The sequence below is a fragment of the Sylvia atricapilla genome, chromosome 1 (genome assembly GCF_009819655.1).
Source record: "Sylvia atricapilla isolate bSylAtr1 chromosome 1, bSylAtr1.pri, whole genome shotgun sequence".
Lineage (NCBI taxonomy): Eukaryota > Metazoa > Chordata > Aves > Passeriformes > Sylviidae > Sylvia > Sylvia atricapilla.
The window spans coordinates 35,900,497-35,921,680 of NC_089140.1; the positions used below are offsets into that span (position 1 = coordinate 35,900,497).

General features: G+C 39.5%; 1 protein-coding gene across 3 annotated transcripts in view; it reads right to left on the reverse strand.

Annotated features, from left to right (window-relative positions):
* Positions 1–8,127: 8,127 nt before the first annotated feature.
* The window catches only part of TBC1D5 (TBC1 domain family member 5), a 316,602-nt gene continuing 303,545 nt past the window's right edge, over positions 8,128–21,184 (reverse strand). For all 3 annotated transcript variants that reach the window (XM_066319616.1, XM_066319630.1, XM_066319620.1), the window contains 3 exons: positions 18,756–18,835; positions 17,852–18,028; positions 8,128–11,309 (listed from right to left, as the gene is read on the reverse strand). In XM_066319616.1, coding sequence (XP_066175713.1) covers positions 11,016–11,309; positions 17,852–18,028; positions 18,756–18,835 — 551 coding nt within the window. In that variant the 3' untranslated portion in view covers positions 8,128–11,015. The remainder of the gene's footprint in view (positions 11,310–17,851; positions 18,029–18,755; positions 18,836–21,184) is intronic.

Below are 21,184 nucleotides of genomic sequence, written 5' to 3' on the forward strand. Positions count from 1 at the left end.
TCCCCATTTCTTGTCCTGTTACTACCAAGAGTTCTGTGAAAATAAGAGCTCAATGTAGGCTCTTCTCTTGATTTTAACGGTGCCTATGAATTTACGACACTTAAAGTTGAATCTGATAAAGCACGGATGCTCCAGGAGAATTTCTAACTTTCTCCAATTTATTGCTAATTCTGAAACAATGTTGGGTATCCTATCGTTGTCTCCCTTCCTAAGTGACCTAAACACTGGACAAATTAAATCCAGAACATGTTATCAGACCCATCTTAGTGAATTACTTCTGAAGGAAAGTGCTACAAGGCCACTTTTCATAAACACTTCATTAAGCCCTAATGTGACTAATGTACTTGTTATTCATGTGATCTTAAATTTATTCTTTGAGCTGTTTGTAGGTCTGTTTCAAGGCAACTAGAGTCAACAGCCTTCACACTGCTCTCACAGACTCTCCTCATTATGGTACAGCTAGTTTCTTTTACTCACCCACACCTTTACTTTGAAAAAATCATCTTTAGCTGAGAAGGTAGGTCACAAAATCACAAGACACTATATAACATTTTTTAGAAAAAGAAGTTCTTTTAATGAAATGTTCTACTTACCAAACATTCCTAAAATTATCCTCCTAATCAATCTTGCACAAGCATTTTCAGCTAAATCTCTTAGCCACTTTCATTAAGCTATCTGAGATGTAAAATAAGGGAATTCAGGAAAACTCTGAATGCAACAGTAATTATGGTGCTAAAACATGGACTCCATAACAAAAGTCTAACCAGATGTTAGCTGCCTCTTTACTGCTTAAGAAAATCTATTCAAATGCAAAAGTCAGCAGCAGCAGTGAGCTCATGCTTCCTTTTCGCTCTCCCCAGTCTTGTGTCTTGGGATCTATTTTTGATGCTGTTTCAGGTCAGTGCAGATTCATTGTGCTGAGGGGCACTGGCAGTCCACAGGGCACTGCCTGGCCCACGCATTGCCTGGAAGAGGACCTTTGGTGATGGGGCTCTTCATGCTCTGCTTATTGAAGAGCCTGGTTCACAGGAAACTTGGAGGCTGTGCTGAGCAGCCCCCTGCTGACACAGGCTGTGGCACAGCTTGGGTTTCCAGGTGTGCATGGGATGGGCAAGGGCTGGGCCTGCTCAGATGCAGACAGACTGGTGGTACCCATTGCTCCCTCTGAACATGCTGAGCAGCCTGTTGGAGCCCTGTGATCATCGCCCATGGCACAGAGCGGCACTGGAGAGGCAGTGTGCTCATCCCCAGGAGAAAGGCCCATGCATATTTGAAAGAAAGAAAATAACCTCTAACATTTCCTGACTCTGAAAAAGTGGAGAGCACCAATGCCTCTCCCTTCACCCCCCAATGAGTTTGAGTTCCAAGAACACCTCTGTGAAGATTTTTGGCAGGAAGCCAATTACGACCAAGAGGGAAACTTTTTTCCCCAAGTGTAGCCAAACTGGAGGACACATGGATGTATGAAAATTAGACTTACACCAGCCTGTAAGTGGCTCAGTGCCCACTCACACCAAAAGCCTTTGCAAACTTGCTGCTACCTCCACAGCAGCCCCAGAACAGCGATATGTGATGCTGAGGGGCTGGGGAGCAGAGCATGGGGGGGTGTCTGGCACAGAGTGCACTGCAGGACAGGTGCCAAATGCCCCATGCAGCCCCAAAATCAATGCTGGAGTGGGCAAGGGCCAGCTGCTGCTGTCCATGCGCTGCTGGTGCTCAGCGCTGGGCTGCTGGCAAGTGTCCCATCCCCACCCCAGAGCAGAGGCAGAGGGTGGCCTGTGATTCCTCGTCGAGACTTTCCCTGAACCGAGACGAGGACTTCCAAGAAGTGTCGGCTGCCGCCGCCCTCGCTGGGGTTTGCTACGTGCTTCAGCAGCGGCGGCGGCAGGCGCTGGCGGGAGCGCCTGTGGTGAGCTGCTCCCTGCAGAGCTGTAAGAACGCTTTCAACACGGATGTTCTGTGCACAACAGACCAGACCCACAAGTCCAAGTGTGATCAGTGTCTGGAGGCCTTGAAGACAGAGGGGTATTTAGGGGCTGTGTCTGCAGTGGGCATTTCCAGTGACCCTGGACAGGACAAGAACCCATTTCTTATGGGTTCTTAGAAGGACACACACCATCGGCAGAGATGAGCAAGTGCTAGCACAGAGGTATTTTGATGGAGCAGGAAGGGGAGAGGAGGCTCTCCCCAGTGCCCAGGTTACCCAAGTTACCAGTGCAGCAATGTAGCTGATAAACAAAATGCTCTCAATAAGCTTAGTCCTCTGTTATTCTCTCTAAGACTCTCAAATTTTAACTGATCCTCCTATCAAACAAAACAAACCAAACCCCCCAAAACCAAAAAAACCCCAAACCAAAACAAAAAACCCAGAACAAAAACTTCTCGGTGGTGCCTTTGTTTCTGGAGACTATTTGCACTCCCCTGACTTGCTGGCTTGCAGTGCCACCCCAAGCCCTGTGATGAACCACTGAGGCACATGGTTATCTAGGCCAGCAGATGTTGGATAAAAAAGAAATATACCTTGATCTGAATAAGCTGCTGTGGCTGTGGGCATCAAAGTGCACTGATTAACACTCAGGATGATCTGATCCAAGCAGGCTGGGTCTGCACTGCAGGCTCTGGAAATGGGGATTTACCTCTCCCCATGGCGGCCCTGCAAGCATAATAAGGTTAGAGAGAAGATTGCCCAGCACACCGCTAAAAAACCTTGGGTTAACCTACTCTTCTTTCATCCAAAATATGGTGAATACTGATCATACAGCTAATGGTTTCAATATTGATGCATCACCCCAATCTGCCAGCCAGCCAGCCAGGCATGTTCAGAGACAGGAGACAGACAGACAGCTCCATCTGCCTCAGTGTATGAGCTGTCCTTGACAGTGCTGCTTACCAGCTCTCCTAGACGAGTGAGTTTTTCAGGTCAGCATCTACCTCCAGCAGCCAGCCCCATAAAATGCCAGCCCTGTCTTTTATGTAAGCCATAAAGCCTCACTTTCTGTTTTAAGTATCTCTCAGTTTTAAACTTGCCCGGCTCTGTTTCTAAGGAGCATCCTGCAGCACAGGCCCACCTGCCTCATATAGATTTTATTTCTTATTAAAGATAATCTCCCCTCTATCCAAAAACCAGTGATCGACGAAGGAATTTTAAAACACTATGAATTGAAATATATTAGTTTTAAAATTTTTGTATATGTTTCACCTTTTGTATATATTTCACTTTCTGTAAAGGATTACATAAAACTTCCAACTGAAATAATTTTGACTTTCTCTTAGAGTATCAAAGTAGTATACTTGAAATTTTTACTGTTTCTTTCTGAAGGAAGGGAATGGTATTTCACATTTTGTTGAACTCACCTGATGGTTCTATTTGGTCTCATCAGCATTTTGCAGAAGAAACTGTAGTTGATGTTTTTATCACCAGTCACCAGCGCCTGTTGCTATCTTGATCAAGGCAACATCCACTGTGTGCATTGACAGGCTTATGAAATGTGAGAATTTTGGGCTGTTTCTCTGGGATTGAGGTCTTTGCTGTGCATTTTATAAACTTGCTGAAGGTTAGACTCACATTTTCTGATTTTCAAGGTAAAGGATAGAGTTATTCTCAAATAACGATACACCGCTTTAACATGCAGATTGCTTCCTACAAATGATTCCCCTTCACAAGAGGCCAGACTCAACAGCCTGAGACCTTTGGGGTGCCTGTGGCTTTCCAAGGCCAGAGAACCACTGGATGTTTGCTGGCAGGGTGTGACTTGCTCATTTGCATAAGGTTGCGATTTGTATTGTACTCTCGCATCTCTTGGTGCAGTTTCTCCCAAATAATTTGCAACTGGATGCCTCATAAATCCCAACCTGGGGAAGGCAGAGATGGGGAGATGAGATGGTTCTGCAGGTCATCCACATGCCAGGGTGCAAATAAAAGATAGAGGATGGTGAGGAAGAAAAATATCTTATAGAAGCCAAACAAAAAGGTCTTTTCAGAGAATTAAAGATTTTAGAAAACAGTAAGAAATTTTATATGCAAATGCAAGTTACTGATTTTATTTCTTAAAAAAACCCAAAAAATCTGCAGAAGCCATACTCATTGTGTATCTTCCTCCAGTACAGCCAGATTAAGGCACCTTAACAAGCACTGTGCTTGTTAACACACTGCTCACGTGGATGAAAATTTGTGGACACTTTTTTTCTCTCTAACATGTTTGAATAGACGCTGGTTGTCTACTCAGTGCAAGGCTACCAAGCATACTAATACTAATAATCACATAAAAACTCAGCACTTAGATTACAGGAATTTTAAAGATGCTCTTACTTTCTCTTCTTCCTTTGGCTTACTTCAGAATGTCTGATACATGGAGGAGAGAGGAGGGAAGTTGCTGCAATCTCTATGTGGACATACACCAATAACATCTCTTTTAAAACCCAAAATATTCACATACAGCAAAAATGTCAGAATATGAAAAAGGAGATTTTTATTTGCTCTTTATAGGCCCCTCCACAATGCAAAATTTGCATCCCAGAGAAGGAAAACACTGAGGAAAGCACATTTCTGTGACTGCAATGCCAGCACAGTTAATGATGCTTGCAATTTTCTCATTTTTATTTTCTCTGAAGCTTAAAGATCCCCAGAAGGTAAAACACACTAATTTTCATCTTCTGTTCCTCCATCTGTCCAGCAACACTACAGCCTGTGGCCCCTGCACAAGGATGGGTCTTCCTATGCTCCAGTCATGGGAATCCATGCCAGTGTGGCGTGGCCTTGGGTGTCCTGCCTTCCCACCACGCACAACCACAGGCCACCTTCCTCTGTGCCCAGGAGCACCTTGTCCCAAACAGAGTTCTTCCTCTCCGTGGTCTCACCAGGGGGAATAGTAAATTTTAACTTTTTTTTTTTTTTTTTTTTTTTTTTTTTTTTTTTAAGAAAATGGCATAGTTTGGTAGAGGGTATTATTTGTCCTCCAGTCTGTTTACTAAAATACGTTGTTTTTTGGAAATTGAAAATAGACACTATTCCCATTCGTATTTTTTTTAAAGTTTATGCTTAACTCAAGCCCCATTTATTATGGGACGAAGTTCAGAGAGATCAGTGTTTTGTTTCAGCATTTTTAAAGAGAACATATATCAGAACTTTACCTCACAAGCAGTATAAAAACACATAGGCAGTTTTACAAGAAACAACCAAAATTGCTCTGTACAGAGACTTTACCAGTAAAGGCAGAAGACAAAAAGCCAAGCATTTTTGAGTGAAGCCAAGATTTTCTTCTATTTTTTCTTGATTGTAAGAATTACAACAGAAGTATGGCTAGAGAAAATATTATGCAATAAAACTGACAATAAAGTTTACCACAGGGAAGTCATGAGGACTGGATATGGACACCACCTGCTGTTGAAGTATTGTGAGATTTTCATAAGATTTCACATTTTACATGAGAACAAGAAGCACACTGGTTGGGCTGGTGGCCAGGCTGCAGGCATAGGGTATTAGAGTCCTGAGACGATTAATAGCTAACTTTGATCACAGTGACTGAGAATTCACTTGTTCAAGAAGATTAAACAGCTGAAGTTTTTATGGGGACCACAAAATTGTCAGATGGGCTTGACTGTGGGTAATGAGAACAAAAGAAGTTTGGAAAGAGGGTCTGCTGAGGAATTCCCCCATCATGACTTCTTTGCAACTCAGTAAACATGTGCAATTCATTGCTTACATGCTGGAATTAATGTTCTCCAGAATTTGAATGTTACAAGTCTGAAGCACAAGAAGTTCATTGCAGTCCCAAAGTCCTGTAGGTGCTTCTTTAAGTCACCCAGTGTTATCACATGGAAACTGGAGTTCCATCTCTTCTAAGAAGAGAAGTCGTAGTTCCAACTTCTCTAAACTAAACTTTTTTGAGACCTGATAATCTTTACAAACCTAAATAAGCTTTGTGTGTATTTATTTTGTATTAAAAAATAATTTTGGTCCATTTTTATCCTTGAAGCTTTAAAAATGTTTTTATGAACAGGCTCACTTTCACTTACATTTTCTGCTGCATGTTCCAGCACGTTGCAAGCCTCCCCTTTTTGTGGCTAGAAATGATGCATGTTCCTGACTAACAAAGAGATACAATTATCCAGCAAGTTATATGACACTGCTGACAATCTGCCTTCTAGTATCTGTTTGCTTGATACACTCTTATTTTAAAGGGCAGTTTAATGATGCTCTAGAAATGCTGCTATATTCCCCATCTGCTGAATTCAATTAACACAGCAGGTGGGCAGTCAAGATATTTTGACAACTATTCTTCCATCTCAAAACTATGCAGCATTTATATTCCAAAGAGCTCAAATACTGACATGATAATTTGCAATATCTTCAAATGCTTCTTTGTATGCGTTAAAAATTCAGACAAACCTGGTTTTGCTACAGTCCTCAAAACTAACAGTCAAAGGCATAGCTGTGAAAACTTTCTCAGCTCAAAGCTCTGCAACTGCACGTGATGACAAGCAGTGGAGTTCCCATCAGGTCTCTGGAAATGACTACAGGGTTTTTCATGTTGTTACCATGGAAGACAGTGAAAGTGTTAAACCAGTGGGATTTGAAGGATCAAATTCTTACCATTCATAGAAAATGGAACCTCAATGTCTTCCTTCTGCAGCTGATATATTTTAATACTTCCCCCATCCTGGCATCAGCTAGGCTTTTACAAGTTAAAACCAAAGACAGGTTTGCATAAACCTACCTGACATAGTCAAACAAGGTACACAAGTACTACCTGAAGCAAAGTTTAGAAAATACTTTTTATATTTCATATATATCTGGAAAAAATACAGCTTTTTGTATTTGGCAATATTATAGTCCTGTTTCTGGTGTAAGGTTTCTTTGGTTTTAATTTATTTATTTAAACTTCTGTTCCTCATCTGGACTTATTTCAGCACTGTGGGACCAGATTCTGCTGCTCCAACACTACTGCTATCAGCTGAGTTACTGTTACTGGATTAAATCTAGCTCACTGTTTGAAAGAGCAAAATCTGGTGAAGTAATGAGTATATCATTATTATTGTTATCCTAATTTTGACAGTGTTTGTGTTGCACAACATCAGAGAAAAAGATGGTTCCTGCCCTAAAGAACCCATACTTTCAGAGTCTCAAGCTGCATCCCTTCCAGCTCATTGTCTGTTTATAGGGTTATGCACTTTGCCTCTTGCAGGATCCCCTCACATACCTAAAACTTCCCTTACCATTTCAGTGGTTAAGTAAGTTGAGAGAAGCAGGAAAGCAAGTTGCCCGTGTGCACACTTCAAGTTGCTGTTACTGTAATGACCTTTTATCATGCTCTTTCATCTCTAAATTTAGCTAACTACTAAAGCCAGAGTCTAGCAGACTGGGGCATACAGGAAATACTAATGCACAGACTATATATAATCACTCTCAAAAGAACAGCACAGATTACAAGACAGTGTAATTACTATTCTGTAGCCAAAATGAAGTTTATTTTATGAAACTGCACCATTTCAACTCTAATAAACCATTAAAATCATTCATTCAAGACCTACACATGCAGCGCAAAATCAAAAGTATTATTAAAGAGTTGGCACCAAGAAGTGTTCACCAATTTTGAACACTTGAAAATCTGTTCTTGTTAGAATTGTATTTGAACAGATGATATTGTAACTGCCAGGCACAAGTACACCTTAAATCTGAAATGTAATCTTTAAAAGAGTTGCCTCAATACCATTTAATGCGAACATACTGGAGAATCATGGGAAAGAATTACGAGTGTGAATTCAAGTATAGAGATTCAGAAATGCACGGTACAGATACTGGCACTGTTACTGAGACACAATGATGATATTATACTGAGCTTTATGAAATTGCAGAAAAGTTAGGTCATGGTAAATTCTGGTTCATTTTCAGATACAAGAAATATGGTAAACCAGAAAATATTCTATATTGTTTAGTTGAGATAAAAGACAAGCAGTCTTATTCCCTGGATCACATACATAAAATCAGATTGAAGTATTAATAAACTTTGTGCTTATATAAATAGTTTTAAAGTTTTAATCATGCTAGTTCTCAGAAATTATACTTGTATTCTCTCCAAGAAGCTTTCCCTCTTTTTCAAGAAAACAGCACAAGCACAACCCAGAAAGTTTGTTAATTCTTTCTTTAATAAAGCGGGCTAGATGTTCTTCCAGAGTAAAGATACAAAGCTCCACGACTAAATCAATACCCAGTCAAAATATGACACTGCCTTTCTGCAGTACATACAATTGACATGACATGCAAGAGACTTTAAGGGAATAAATTACAGATGTGAGATAGAGTAAAACAGTCTCAGATCAGCAATCTTAATGCAGCTGTAGTTTTTGTCAGCAATTTGCAATGCTTATAATTTTTCTATCTGATTATTGTTATCCAGAAACATTCTGAGCAGGTCATTTCCGGAGGGAAAAAAAAATCTTGTATTTTAAATGACAATTTCTCTTTCAGTATATTCTTAACACAAAACAGGATGATGATTTGACGTTTTATCTAACTTACAAGTTTCTAACTTAATGAATATACTAAAATACTTTTGACTATCTCTGCACTATGATCAAATACCAGAGTCAACATATTTGAGATGTGGAAGGACATGGTACAACCAAAGCAGATTCATTTACTGGAGTTACTCTAATCTTATTTGTATAATCATCTCTCTGCCTTTGAAGATTTTTATCATATCCCATGGCATGAAACGCATTCAGTTCATCGGTATTCACTGATTCTTCTTAGAAACTCCTCAAGTATTTATATACTTTTACTACTGTTTTAAAATATGCAATATTAAAGATACAACTAATTTACAAAAATAAAAAACCTGTACAAATCACGCTCTTCTATTGGCAATGAGACTGTTCAAGAAAATAGCAATGTGATCCCTGAAACAACCCACTAGAATAGAAATCAAAAGACTGATGCTTAAAAAAATAAAAAAGAAGTAAAAACATTTTCTCCTGCCAAGCTACTGGAATCTTTGAAGGTTTATGTATCACAGAATATAAAACTTTTCTCTCTGTCCCTAGAATATTTCTTTCATCTTTCCACAGGTACTTCTTCAACAGCCACCCTTTGCTGATGGTGCCACAAGCCTTGCCGTATAGGTTAAGGCTAGAAAAGCTTGAAAGACCTAAATGAATCAACTAGCCACCCAATCCCCTGGCATTCATGCAAACTCAGGGTAATGAAATAAACTGGAGACAGGCATGCATGCTGAATTCCAAAGTGATTTTTTATGAAGCTTAAAATGAAATCAAAATAAACACCTCTCCAAAATGTTACACATTTAAGATCCTTCATCAAAATAGTCATCTGACTGTTTGCATCATTCTGTTGCAGAGAGGTGTGATGCTATGCCTCCTCATAACATTCTAGTATTTTAACATTTTACAAGGCACAAATAATCTCTGAAGAACTTCATGGTGGCTTCTGAACATGTAAGGATGGCAGCTACCATGTAATTACATGACAATTCATTCAGTCACTGACACAGACCTTGTAAAATCTAAGATCAGCAAATTACATGTCACCTCATTTTTGGGATACGGTACTTAATTTACAATTACAGACTAAGCAGCAAATAACTACAATTTCATAACTTTGAACAAACACAAGCTTTGCCATGCAAATAGGAAGTTGTTGCATGGTATGATGTATATGCATCTTAAAAGCAAATAATGCTTTTTTTTGCTGCTGTGACAGTGACGTTTTTTCCTCAAGCTAACTCTGTGTAGGTCTTGCAAGAGGAGCAGTCCACTCACCACCAGTTTTGTTCTGTGAATTCCAACAGAGGTTAAAGGGATCAGAGAGTACAGAAAGCCCCCCTCATCTACTTGAAAAAAAAGCTGTTATTAAATGTACTATTGACTTGATGTGAAAGAAATACACTTTTCCATAGAAGAACAAGTAACAGAGTTAATCAGAAACTTTCTGTTGGTTAACGCTGCTGCACCATTATGTTTCTCTTGGTTAAAAATATGGAAATCGTATAGGAATACATGTAAACAGAGTCTATAGAAGATAACAGCAATGACACATAAAGTGCTTTTAATTATAAACATTTCATCTCACTTTGCAACTTTCCCTGGTAAGTTATCATACTTGAGCTAGCTTTAGTTCAACCAGCTCAGATCTACATTATGAAACACTGTTATTTCCCTTGCACCTACTGTTTTAACTGTGGTAGTCTGACTAAAATGAAAAAAAAAATCATGCCAGGGCAAGTAAAAGTAGACAAAGATAAAGAGGGAAAGAGGTGAACTGGGAACTCAAGGGGAAAAAGCAGACAAAGGCAAATAAGTCTCTGCTGTGTAGGTCCCCATTCTCAAGGAGTTTGTCACGTCTCCTGTAAGCACTGAGGAACACCTACACAAACCTCTGCCCTGAACACGGCTCAGGCTATTGCCAGATGAAAATGAAGAAACTAGGATTCCTCAAGGGAGAACAAACTTCCTACCAGGATGATGCTTTTAATCTTTTTGATACTCATTCTCTACTTCTCTAATCACAGTCTCTGAAGAAACAGTACCCTTTCCTACACAAAAAACCCAGTCAAGCATATTTTGTAAAAGGACAATATTAAATCTAGCCTGTCTTTGCTTCTTCAGGTCTGATGCCAAGTACTCACATATTTCCATTATGGTACCTAGCATATACTATTCTATGTTCTGGGAAAGCAAGAGTTCTATAGCAACAAAGCCCCTAAGTAAGGTAACAGCATCATTAATAATAACTGTATATTAGAACTGGGTTTTTCTGGGTCTTTATTTAAGGCAGTTATTAAAATGTATCTATTATTTTTTAAAAGTAGCAAATTTATGTCTTATTTTTTGTTTGTTTGTTTGGCTTTTTATTTTAATCCAGGCTTTTGGCAGCTGAAATGGGTTACCTTTATCTATTTTCTGTCCTTGTAATCCAAAGAACTATCCGGCCTGTGGAACCACAGAAATTAGAGCTGAGTTGTAATGACAAATTTCCCAAACTCTCCCAGCCTGCTTCTTTAGATGTCCAGTGGGCTGACAATAGCAAAGTCAGAATCTTTGCTGTTATTACTACTGTCGTCATCAGGGCTGGAGCTCAGATTGCTGGAGGAGGCTGAAATGGAACCCATCAGAGGGTCAGAAAATATCAAAGAAGAACGAGACGGAGCTTCTGGCTTCACCGCTGCCTCCTTGTGTGCCTGAAGGGCCTGCACCGGCTCTGGAACAGCACTTTTACTTCTTTCCTCTTCTTTGGAAACCATAATATAGTCATCAGCACTCTTGCTCTCACTAGTGCTCGAATCAGTCGTACTCTGTGAAACAATGGCACAGAAAGGATTTAAGTGAGCACCAGTGTTACCACTTAAGAGGCTTATGAAGCATATCAGGCATATGGGAATGGGACAAAGGAATAACTATTACCCAAAAGTGACAATAACTAAATAAAGTTAAAAATAAAGTGGATATTAACTTTGGATAACACCCTTTGTTATTTCACAGAATCACAGAATATTTTGAGCTGGACGAGACCCACAAGGATCATTGAGCCCAGCTGTTAAGTAAATGGCCCATATAGGGATCAAACCCACAACCTTGGCGTATGAGCACCATGCTCTGATCAACTGAGCTAATTTAAAAAAGCATAAAATATAACACTCTAAAAACATGTTTTTTGGTCTAAGAGTCTTACATGTCTCATCATCATAGTGCATCCATGTAGTGACCACAGCAGTCAAGCATCGAACACACAGATTTCAGCTGAGAAGATTTTCAGCAATTACAGTGGGTTTCTGTAGTATGTAGTGAAGTAGTTTTGAGAATTTTTTTGCTGGTTTGCCTGTATAATAGTATTTTGGAGCTTGTCAGGAGAATGGTTTGATAAAAAATTTCCTAGTAAAACCTGGACTTGTGAAATGTGAACCACCCATAGACCTGGTTTAGGGTGCACCAGTTTAGGTTCAAACAATCAGGGCTGCCAGAGCTTCCAGGGTTAGTGTTGTTCACTATTTCCTAAGTATTCCAGAAAATGAGGGTCTGTGAGTCCCAATTCTGTCTGGTTACACCCTGGGAAATGTGTGTACACCCTGTGCACTTAGACAATGGCTCAAGACCACGCATCACTTCATCAGAAAACTCTACAAAGTCTCAGTCTTACATTCCATTATACTAGCCACACTCAGAATCACAGCTTTTCCAGTCAGAGCCATATGTAATTAGAAAGGGATGCTGCCCTACACAGTCAAGTGGAATTTCTCACTTGTTGACAACTGGCAGCCTTTTAGTTTGGTTGCAACCCAAATGGACAACACCTAGTTTCCTTCTGCAAGAGCTGCAATCAGCTCCTGCAGGGCTGAATTCTAGTGCTGTGTTCCTCTGGCAAGAACATGACTGCTTTCTTGGTTGCTTCCACACAGGTCTTTTTCAGAGTAATAACGCAACCTGCCAAACAGCCTGTAGGTACAAGCATCCTGAAGTGGTGTGATGCCAAAACCAATATATTTGATTACCTGAATCCAAGTCTGAGAAAAAGAAGTAGAGGGAAACGTGTATGTCCACATTTGTGGCAATACAAGTCCTCCAGCTGTGACGCTTCCCCAAAAAAAAAACCAACCAAACCCAACCCCCCCCCGCCCCAAAAACCCAACAAACAAACAACAACAAAAAACCCCAATCTGAGTGAGATAAAGGTGAACCTACACCATGGTATATAAAATTGGAGTATCAAAAGCATCAGCAAGCCACAAGTGCAGTTGCAGAATCCATGGCTGCCAGCAAAATTTATTTCGAAGAATTTCTTATTACAGCTGAAAATTATTTTCTTGTTTTGAGTACTGATTACAGATCAGAATGTTCTTGAAATGGTACTGTAGAGTAGCTCAGGAAGCAAAACCCACCTGTGATTATAAATGACTGTAAGATGAAATGAGGGAGCTGGAAGTTTTTGGTTGTCATTTACATAGTCATTACAAATGGTTAGAAGTCACAGTCAAGATAAATATCAGCTGAATGTGAGAATATACTAAAATACAGAATTGTGCCCAAATTTATATTAATAAGGATTCAAGGATCTCCCTTTTAGTAGATTTTGAAATATTCTGTTCTCATAATTTATAATTTTTGTGTGTTATCTACAAGTATGCAAGTATAATTATATTATATATTATGATATGTTTAATAACATATAATATTCTGTTTTGTAATGAACTAATTTGAATACTTTGTAATTCAAGTGGAAGTATCTTAATTCCAGAGCATTGGTTAAAATTTTACCTGGCGCAATGTAAGACGGTTGTCACACTGATAGGAATTGACATTATTATTTTTGATAGTAATTCTCTTTTCACAGAAGACTTAATAAAAATCATATAAAAAAACCAGATCAGTTTTAGAAAGATCAACAACTAGCCTTTTTTGAGTGTTATCAATCTTGATCTCTAACTCTCCTGATACATGCAGAACCAGAGTAGTTCAAATGTCAAAACCTTCATGCAGTTTCCACGAAGTTAAAACCACAGAGTTCTATACTATAAGGAGAGATACTTCACTGTTGAAACACTTCTGAGCTGAAACATAATTTGTTATTAATTAGCCTTTTGCTTTTATCTTGTCTGTTTTAAATGCTGTCTCCATGAGCTGTCAGTGAGTCAGCTGCCATCTCCACAGGGCTGAGGACACAGGCAGCACACAACGGTGTGCTCCATCAACACAGAATCTCAGAACAGTTTGGGTTGGAAGGACCTTTAAAGGTCACACAGTCCAACTCCCACAGCGAGGCACAGGGACATCAACTAGACCAGGTTGCTGAGAGCCCTGTCCAACCAGACCATCAGTGTTTCCAGGGATGGGCACCCACCACCTCGCTGGGAAACCTGTTCCAATGTCTCACACCATCCTCATAATTAAAAAAAAAAAAATTCTTCCTTAGATCTAATCTAAAATCAACTCTCTTTTCATTCAAAACCATTGCCCCTTGTCCTACTGCAACAGGCCCTGCTATGAAATTTGTCTCCATCTCTCTTTCAAGCCCCCTTTAAGACCCCTGAACAGCCACAATTACATCTCCCTGGAACCTTCTCTTCTCCAGGCTGAAAATCACCAACTTTCTCAGCCTGTCTTCACAGGACAGGTCTCCTGCTCTCTATTCATCTTTGTCACACTGCTCTGCACTTGCTCCAAGGTTCATGTTCTTTCTGTGCTGGGGACCCCAGAGCTGGATGCAGTGCTCCAGGTGGGGTCTCACCAGAGGGGAGCAGAGGGGCACAATCACCACCCTGACCTGCTGGCCACGTTGCTTTGGATGCAGCCCAGGGCACAGTTGGATTTCTGGGCTTGAGTGCACATTTGGGAAATGTCCAGCCTGTCATCCACCAGTATCCCTGAGTCCTTCTCAAGCAGGGCTGTTCTCAATACCTAATCCTCCACCCTGTATTAATACTTTTTTGGGAGCTCCAAATGCCATAGTCAAAATTTCAGCACTTTGTTCCCACCCCCCTGCCCTGTACAATAGAAATATACATTCCTCTAAACAACCACTGCCACATAATTCACCTGGCCTCTTTCCACACTTCTATTTAAAAGCTCTCAGGCAATGCAGTACAGTCTCATTTTTCAAAATTATACACTTTATTATTCCAAGCTATCAAGAATCCTTTATTTCAGTCCTCACAGCCCTCACACCTCCACCTTGCGTAGGGTGACACAGATCTTATTTAGTAAAACACTCGCCCAGCAAGATCTGTATTTTTGTCTTTGGCACTCCCCAGTTTCCTAAATTCTGCTTTCAAGAGTGTGTTCTAGTGCAGTTGAAAAAGCATCCTGCTCTTTAATAAAGGAAAGAAAACTACTCATCCCAATTTCTTTTTGTTAACTGTTGAGCTTCCCAACAGTTCTTCATGCCACCCACACTTTTTGGTTTGGTTAAGGAGACCTATGCCTCTCTGGAGTTAACAGAGAAGCAACAAGCAGAGATATTGACACCAAAATCCTTTAAAAGTGCTTCCTGTAAATGTTTTCCTATCCCTAGCATACACTGGTATTTTGGAACTGATATTTCCAGAGGTAAAATACCTCCTTCCTTCTTCTTTCGCCTGTTTCTGTTTCAGGAAACTCATGCTGACGTGAAGCATGTTTTCTCCCATCTGCTGCCACTACTGAATAAATGAAAAATGACAGAATTATACTTCCAGTAGCTTTGAAAGTTAACAACCTTACGCCCGTTGCCATATGGCTTCTCCAAACAATTTTTCCTGATGAATATCAGCTACTAGGACCAGGCTTATTTCATTTGCCTTCACACTGTGAATGAGTTAAAACTAACTGCAAAGATACAATTCAGGAAAGCTTAGAAGAACAGCAGCTCATTTTGCCTCCTTCTTTGAACAGACATAAAGGCAAGATAATGTGTTAATTATCATTCATTATTTAGCAACAGAAGCCTTCTGTTTGTCAACTGCATGCTGCTACCAAAGCCAAACATTCCAAAAAATGCTTGATTTCTTTTAGCCTCTATCCTATTTTTTTTGCATTTTTAATTTTGCAGCTTTCCTTTCTAAAGAAGGGCTATATCCTTATTCTCGCTTTGCAGAAAGGGATTTTGAGACAAAAAAGAGGAAGAACACTTTAAAAAAAATCTAAGATGATAATTTATACTTATATAACAACCAAGTACAAAAGACCAGATTTCAATCTCAATTACGGAATATCTACACCTGTAACTGTTCCAGCTGCCCTAGGAGATAACCCTATAACTCTAGCAAAGAACAAACTCTACAGTACAAATCACACCAAATAGAATTACAGGCATTACCAAAGTCACAGAAAATGCAAATAGACTAGAAATTTATTTAGCAAGAAATGCATTGAAATGCCTAGAAGTGGTTGTTTTTTAACTCCCCTGCAGCTCTCAGTAAGTACTCCTGGCATGACCCAGGGCACCACTGCAGCCTCTTTTCTTCAGCAGAGCTTAAAACCTGGGCTGTGTCCTGGTTTGGGATAACAACTGAGCCCATCAGTTAACAGTCTAATATCACAGACCACTATTCCACAGTCCTATTTTCCTGTGTTCTATTAAAAGGGCTCCAAAGCTTTTTGTTTGATTTTATGCAGAGTGGTTAAAGATGAAGGGCTTGGAAACAGCACAGACTAACTAGGAGGTAGTTAGACAAACAGACAGACAAACTATCCCTAATTAACTAAGAATACTACCAGTCCTCCTGGAGTGCCATTTCTAACACTAATCTTTTTCTTTCTGTCAAAGGTGCTGTTGCTCATTATCATAATTGGAATTTCCAGAAGATAAGAGGAGAGCAGGCTAATCCATATGAATGTACTGCACCTTCAAATGTAAACCACGCAGTGCTAAAGCCTCATTAATGCTCTACAGCAGCTCAGCTTGCACAACCTCTACTCACGTTGCTCATAGTTGACTTATGAGCAGCCTTGAAATTGTGGGAGCCTTGGTTGCCACTCAGTTCCTGGGGCTGGATGTATATACCCTGACTACACACTGGGATAAATCCAGACTTCATTATACATCACCCTGAAAATCTGCACTGGAGAGAAATCTGTGCAGACCAGGCTTCACTTGCTCCACCCTCAATATTGGAAGAGTCCCAGTGTGTCCATGATACATAGTTTTAGATCGGCCTCTGAGTGAGGGCTTCTCCAGCATCAGTAGGGTCTGCAAACACACACACACACACAAAGCTTGCTGCCATGTTATATGGCATTCCACCTTCTAGTTTCTAGAACTGAAGAATCATCAAAAAAACATTATTTGCCATTTTGGGAAGAAAATAAGAGGTATTTCATATAAAATACTAGGAGATCAAGGACTGTTGTGGTTTTAATTTGGTCATTAAACTGTATCAGTTTAACCTATGGCTTTATTATGGCAGAAAATAGAGATTGTAATGACAACAGCTAAGCAAACAATGAAAACTCTCTAGCAAAGCTTTGCTCTTTGCCATTACTGAGTATAAAAAAACCAAAATCTTGGTATTGCCTCTAATACCGAAATACAATTAAAATATGATTTAGAACATAGAATGTTCTAACTCAGGGGGATTGTGTGTAATGAATCAAAATGACCCTGTGTCATTATTTGAAAATGAATAAATATTTCCTGTAGCTCCAAAGTAAACTTGTCAAAAGTAAACTGACTGCAGACTCAGTTAGACTTTGAGGTGATAGTGCTGCCACTGATTCATGAGTGTATCAGCAGCAGGCTGGCAGACTTAATAGAACTCCAACATAGAAATGAGCAGGCACAAAAGCACTTATTTTTAAGATCACGTTTGGGTTGGGCTGAGTCAGACAAGAGAGGCCCCTTTGTCTATGAACTTGTCCTATGACTGTATGCTTTGTATGTGAAAACACTGTTTACAGATTCAAGGAGAAAGTCAATACAATGAAGTAGAAGGTAAAAGCAACCTCCTTGCTATTTCCTTTTTGGCACTGGGCATGAATACACTGCAATGCAGTTAATCAGCTCTTACATAATGGGATCCTGGAGGACAAGGACAATGAGAATAATCATGTGGGAACATTTAGTATGGGAACATTTACCTGCAGTTTTTACATTTTTTGTAGGAAATTAATCTGTGATTCAACAGTGTGAAAGAACTGCCCCCGAACACTGCCTAACATGTAGACTTAAATATCTGTATGTGAAGCATACGGCTACAATAAAAATAATTGATCAGACAGTAGGACAGTAGCTACAGATACACTTTTAACTCACTCTCCATATGGAAAATGAATGCTGGTGTGTCCCACGTAATGTCTGGACATGCTGGAGGAAGTCTTCAAAAAATGGAAGGCCATCAATAGCCTGCTTGAAATGTTTTTATTTTACCTGTTGTCCTGAGATGAACTGTTGCTTTGTCATGACAGGTCCCTTTAGGACATCACCTGCCCCCTTGTTCTGATTGTTGGAACAGTAATGATCATCAGCAATAGTGATTTGCTCATTTTCTTCAGCTTCCAGCTGGCTCTGGTTGAAACGCAATGAACCTTTCAGAATGTCCTTGATCTGTCGTTGAATAGGAGGGGAGAGGATGCAAGTTAAAAACTGGGAGGAATTCTACATTTTCTAAAGCTCTGTACAAATTCCTTGTATTCACCATTTCCCCAAAATACTTGCTTTGAAAAGATAGGAAGAAAGTTAATATTCATACCTATAATGGTTAAATATATAAATAAAAGTGAAATGTGGTTTTTATTAGAGTTTGAAAAACAACTGTCCAGGAAATCTAAAGAGAATAAAATTCTCTTTAAGATTATTCCCTGCCTCATTACAGGTTTAACATATGTCACAGCAGGGAGCAGAGGACAGTATAATCAGAGCTAGAGCATTCTCATTTTATGTATGTAGTATTTTTTCCCTTTAATTCAATGATGTTCAAGTGTTGTCACAATGAAATAATGGGAACACAGGCACAGCTGATGTCTAGCAAGTACATTTTGCATTAAGAGAAATGATAGTGTGGCTTAAGTCCAGCACCTGGTGTTGCACTTCTTTAGTTTTGATTTGAGGCCTCCAAAACTTCCACAGGAGCAAATACTGTGCAAGATGTTTGAACTCTTTATAACTGAGTTTTATTGTTACAAATAAAAATACACCACAAGGTTTGATGCACCAGTAAAACAGCTACAAGAAGACAAAATAGCAGTATACAAAAAGAATAAAATAGAAAAAAAAGAGGGAACATTAATAGCTCTGAAGGGCACAAGAAGGTTAAGCTAAGCAATAGTAATACCTGCTTCAAACCAGCCAAGGAAACCAGAATTTCATCTTCTTTTTCCAAGCGTTCTTGCAAAATGACTTCCTGAATATTTCCTGTAACATCAAAAGAAAAGAAAGATAAAGAGAGAAAACATCCCAAATAAACTAATGTGCTGTTACCTACTGCTGACTGATGCTTTCAAAACAAACTTCTGTGACCTGCAAACACAATTCCGTATCCAAACCTAGAGATTGGCAACTTTATTATCTGCAGAGGTGAAGCCAGCCTGAGCCTGGCACTGCAGCCAGGAAGCCTCCAGCAATGCTCTGCTCCTGCAGGATTTCTGTTGCCCCTGTGTACCAAGGAACTCAGGCTACTACTGGCCTCTAGAAGACCACACCAGCCTCTGTGTTACATACAGAAATTCAAGTTTTGAACTTGAAAATGCTTTGGAAAACATACAAAACAAGTCAGAGAAATCTGCTGCATCTCACAGAAAGGTTTAGGTGGAAGCACAGCAATCTTCATCTTGATCCCATGGCCACTGCAGCTGCTAGAGTACTCTTCTTTATAGAACGACTACAAAAAGTTTAATTCCCTCTCTATTCTCTTCTTCTAGGTACAAGACCCAGGGCCAAGCAAAACTTATTTGACAGAAGGAGCAGTGCAGTACCAACACTTCAGGAGACTCTTGCCCTCTATACCCACAGCATGGTCCTTCAAGGATGCATTTCACTACTCTGGTATAGAGTGTTTGCAGGAAGACGACCCGAGGCAATGCTACACTCCAACACAGAGAAACTACAATAGTGATAACTCTGCAGCTCAGTTCATTCCCTGGCCTCCCAGCTCCTACCTTCCTCCCTTTAAGAAAACAGCAAAGATTCCTAGAGACAGACTGGCAGAATGAGATCTGTCAACTGAAAATAACAGGATACTCCTTTGTGCCACTCCTGTCTTACATAAACAGACTGAGCCCAAATCCCTCAGTGGCTCTCATTTAGAAAGAATGCTTTGCTGCTCATGAGTATCTGTATCCCAGGTACTTCACAATTAGAGCTTTGTACCATTAACCACACCTGCATTGCATTTGTTTGTTTTTAACAACGTCCTGCATGTTCAGGGCCCAAATCAGTGAAAAGCCAGAAATGCTTTTTAGATGATCCTGACAAGGACAAATATGATGACACTGCCAACTCTGACACAATATGAAGTTTCAAGTAAAAGCATTGAGTAATTTGGTATGAGCTTTGTGTTTACAGAATAAATAGCAAAATAATGAGATGTGGGAGACAGCACAAGAAGAAAGATTAGAAGTGGAGAGGTAGATTTAAAACTTGTGCATAAACACAAGTTTGAAATTGAGTTGGGGCCAGAAATCAGTAATTGGCATAAAGGCTGAATGGAATGGACAAAGAAGAGAAAGGATCCACACCTCAGCACTAAATGAACCACTAAAAAGCAATATGAGATGCAGAAGGAATCAGAGGCTAGAGCCATGAAAGGCAATAGCTGACAAAAGTCAAGTGATGTGATCAAGGTCAAGAGCATCAGGGAAGGTACCATAACTCAGCTTTGCATAAGCAGCCTGCCTGAACAAGGCAATCAATGCTCACATTATTTAACACACATTATTTACTATACTACAGTGGCAATGTCCTGCAGCAATGTTGTACAGTTGTCAAATTGTTGTACAATTGAACAATTTTATATGAGAAAGACACTGCATTATGAAGGCCAGAAATAATAAAAGCCAGATCTTTATGCAAATATGTAGCATCTTGAACTGAGAAAATCCGTAATTATTGCAACATTTTACTTGCTTTTTAAATTTTACATCTAAATTCGTAGTCCCTCAATTTGATAAATAAATATATTAGTATTTATTTATTAAAGAATAAATTACATTCTGCTTTCCACTGTTTCAAAGAACCTTCTTCTAAAAGGTTCCGAATTTGAAACATCAGGAGTCCAAAGCCTTCATGGGCAGGACAGCCATGCTTGACCACAGCCTGAATCACTGAATTCAACTGTCTTTTCCAATTCTCAGCATTAGAAAGAAAAGTATTCCACAGTACATGATCCTCACATAAATTAAGCTATATATTAAAAAAATTGGGCATGCATACCGACTAAGCAGATGGACCAAGAAAATAATTCAAAGCAAACTTCCAACCTGCTGAAGACTAAAGGAAGGAAATCTAAAAAATTGGGACAACAGAAGCAAGTAAACAAAAGCTGAAAGATATTCCACGCAATGTGGAAATACTCTACTATTATTACTGTTCTTTAGAGATGTTTTTAAGCCAGTATTTTAAAAAATATGGAAAAGAATCTATCATCACTATAAAACCCAGCTGTAACCAGGTTTGATGAGCCAGTACATGGAGAAATTTCTAAACACTTAATAATGGAATATGACAGTAAGCCAGCAGGAAAAATTAATAAAAACGTTTGTATCA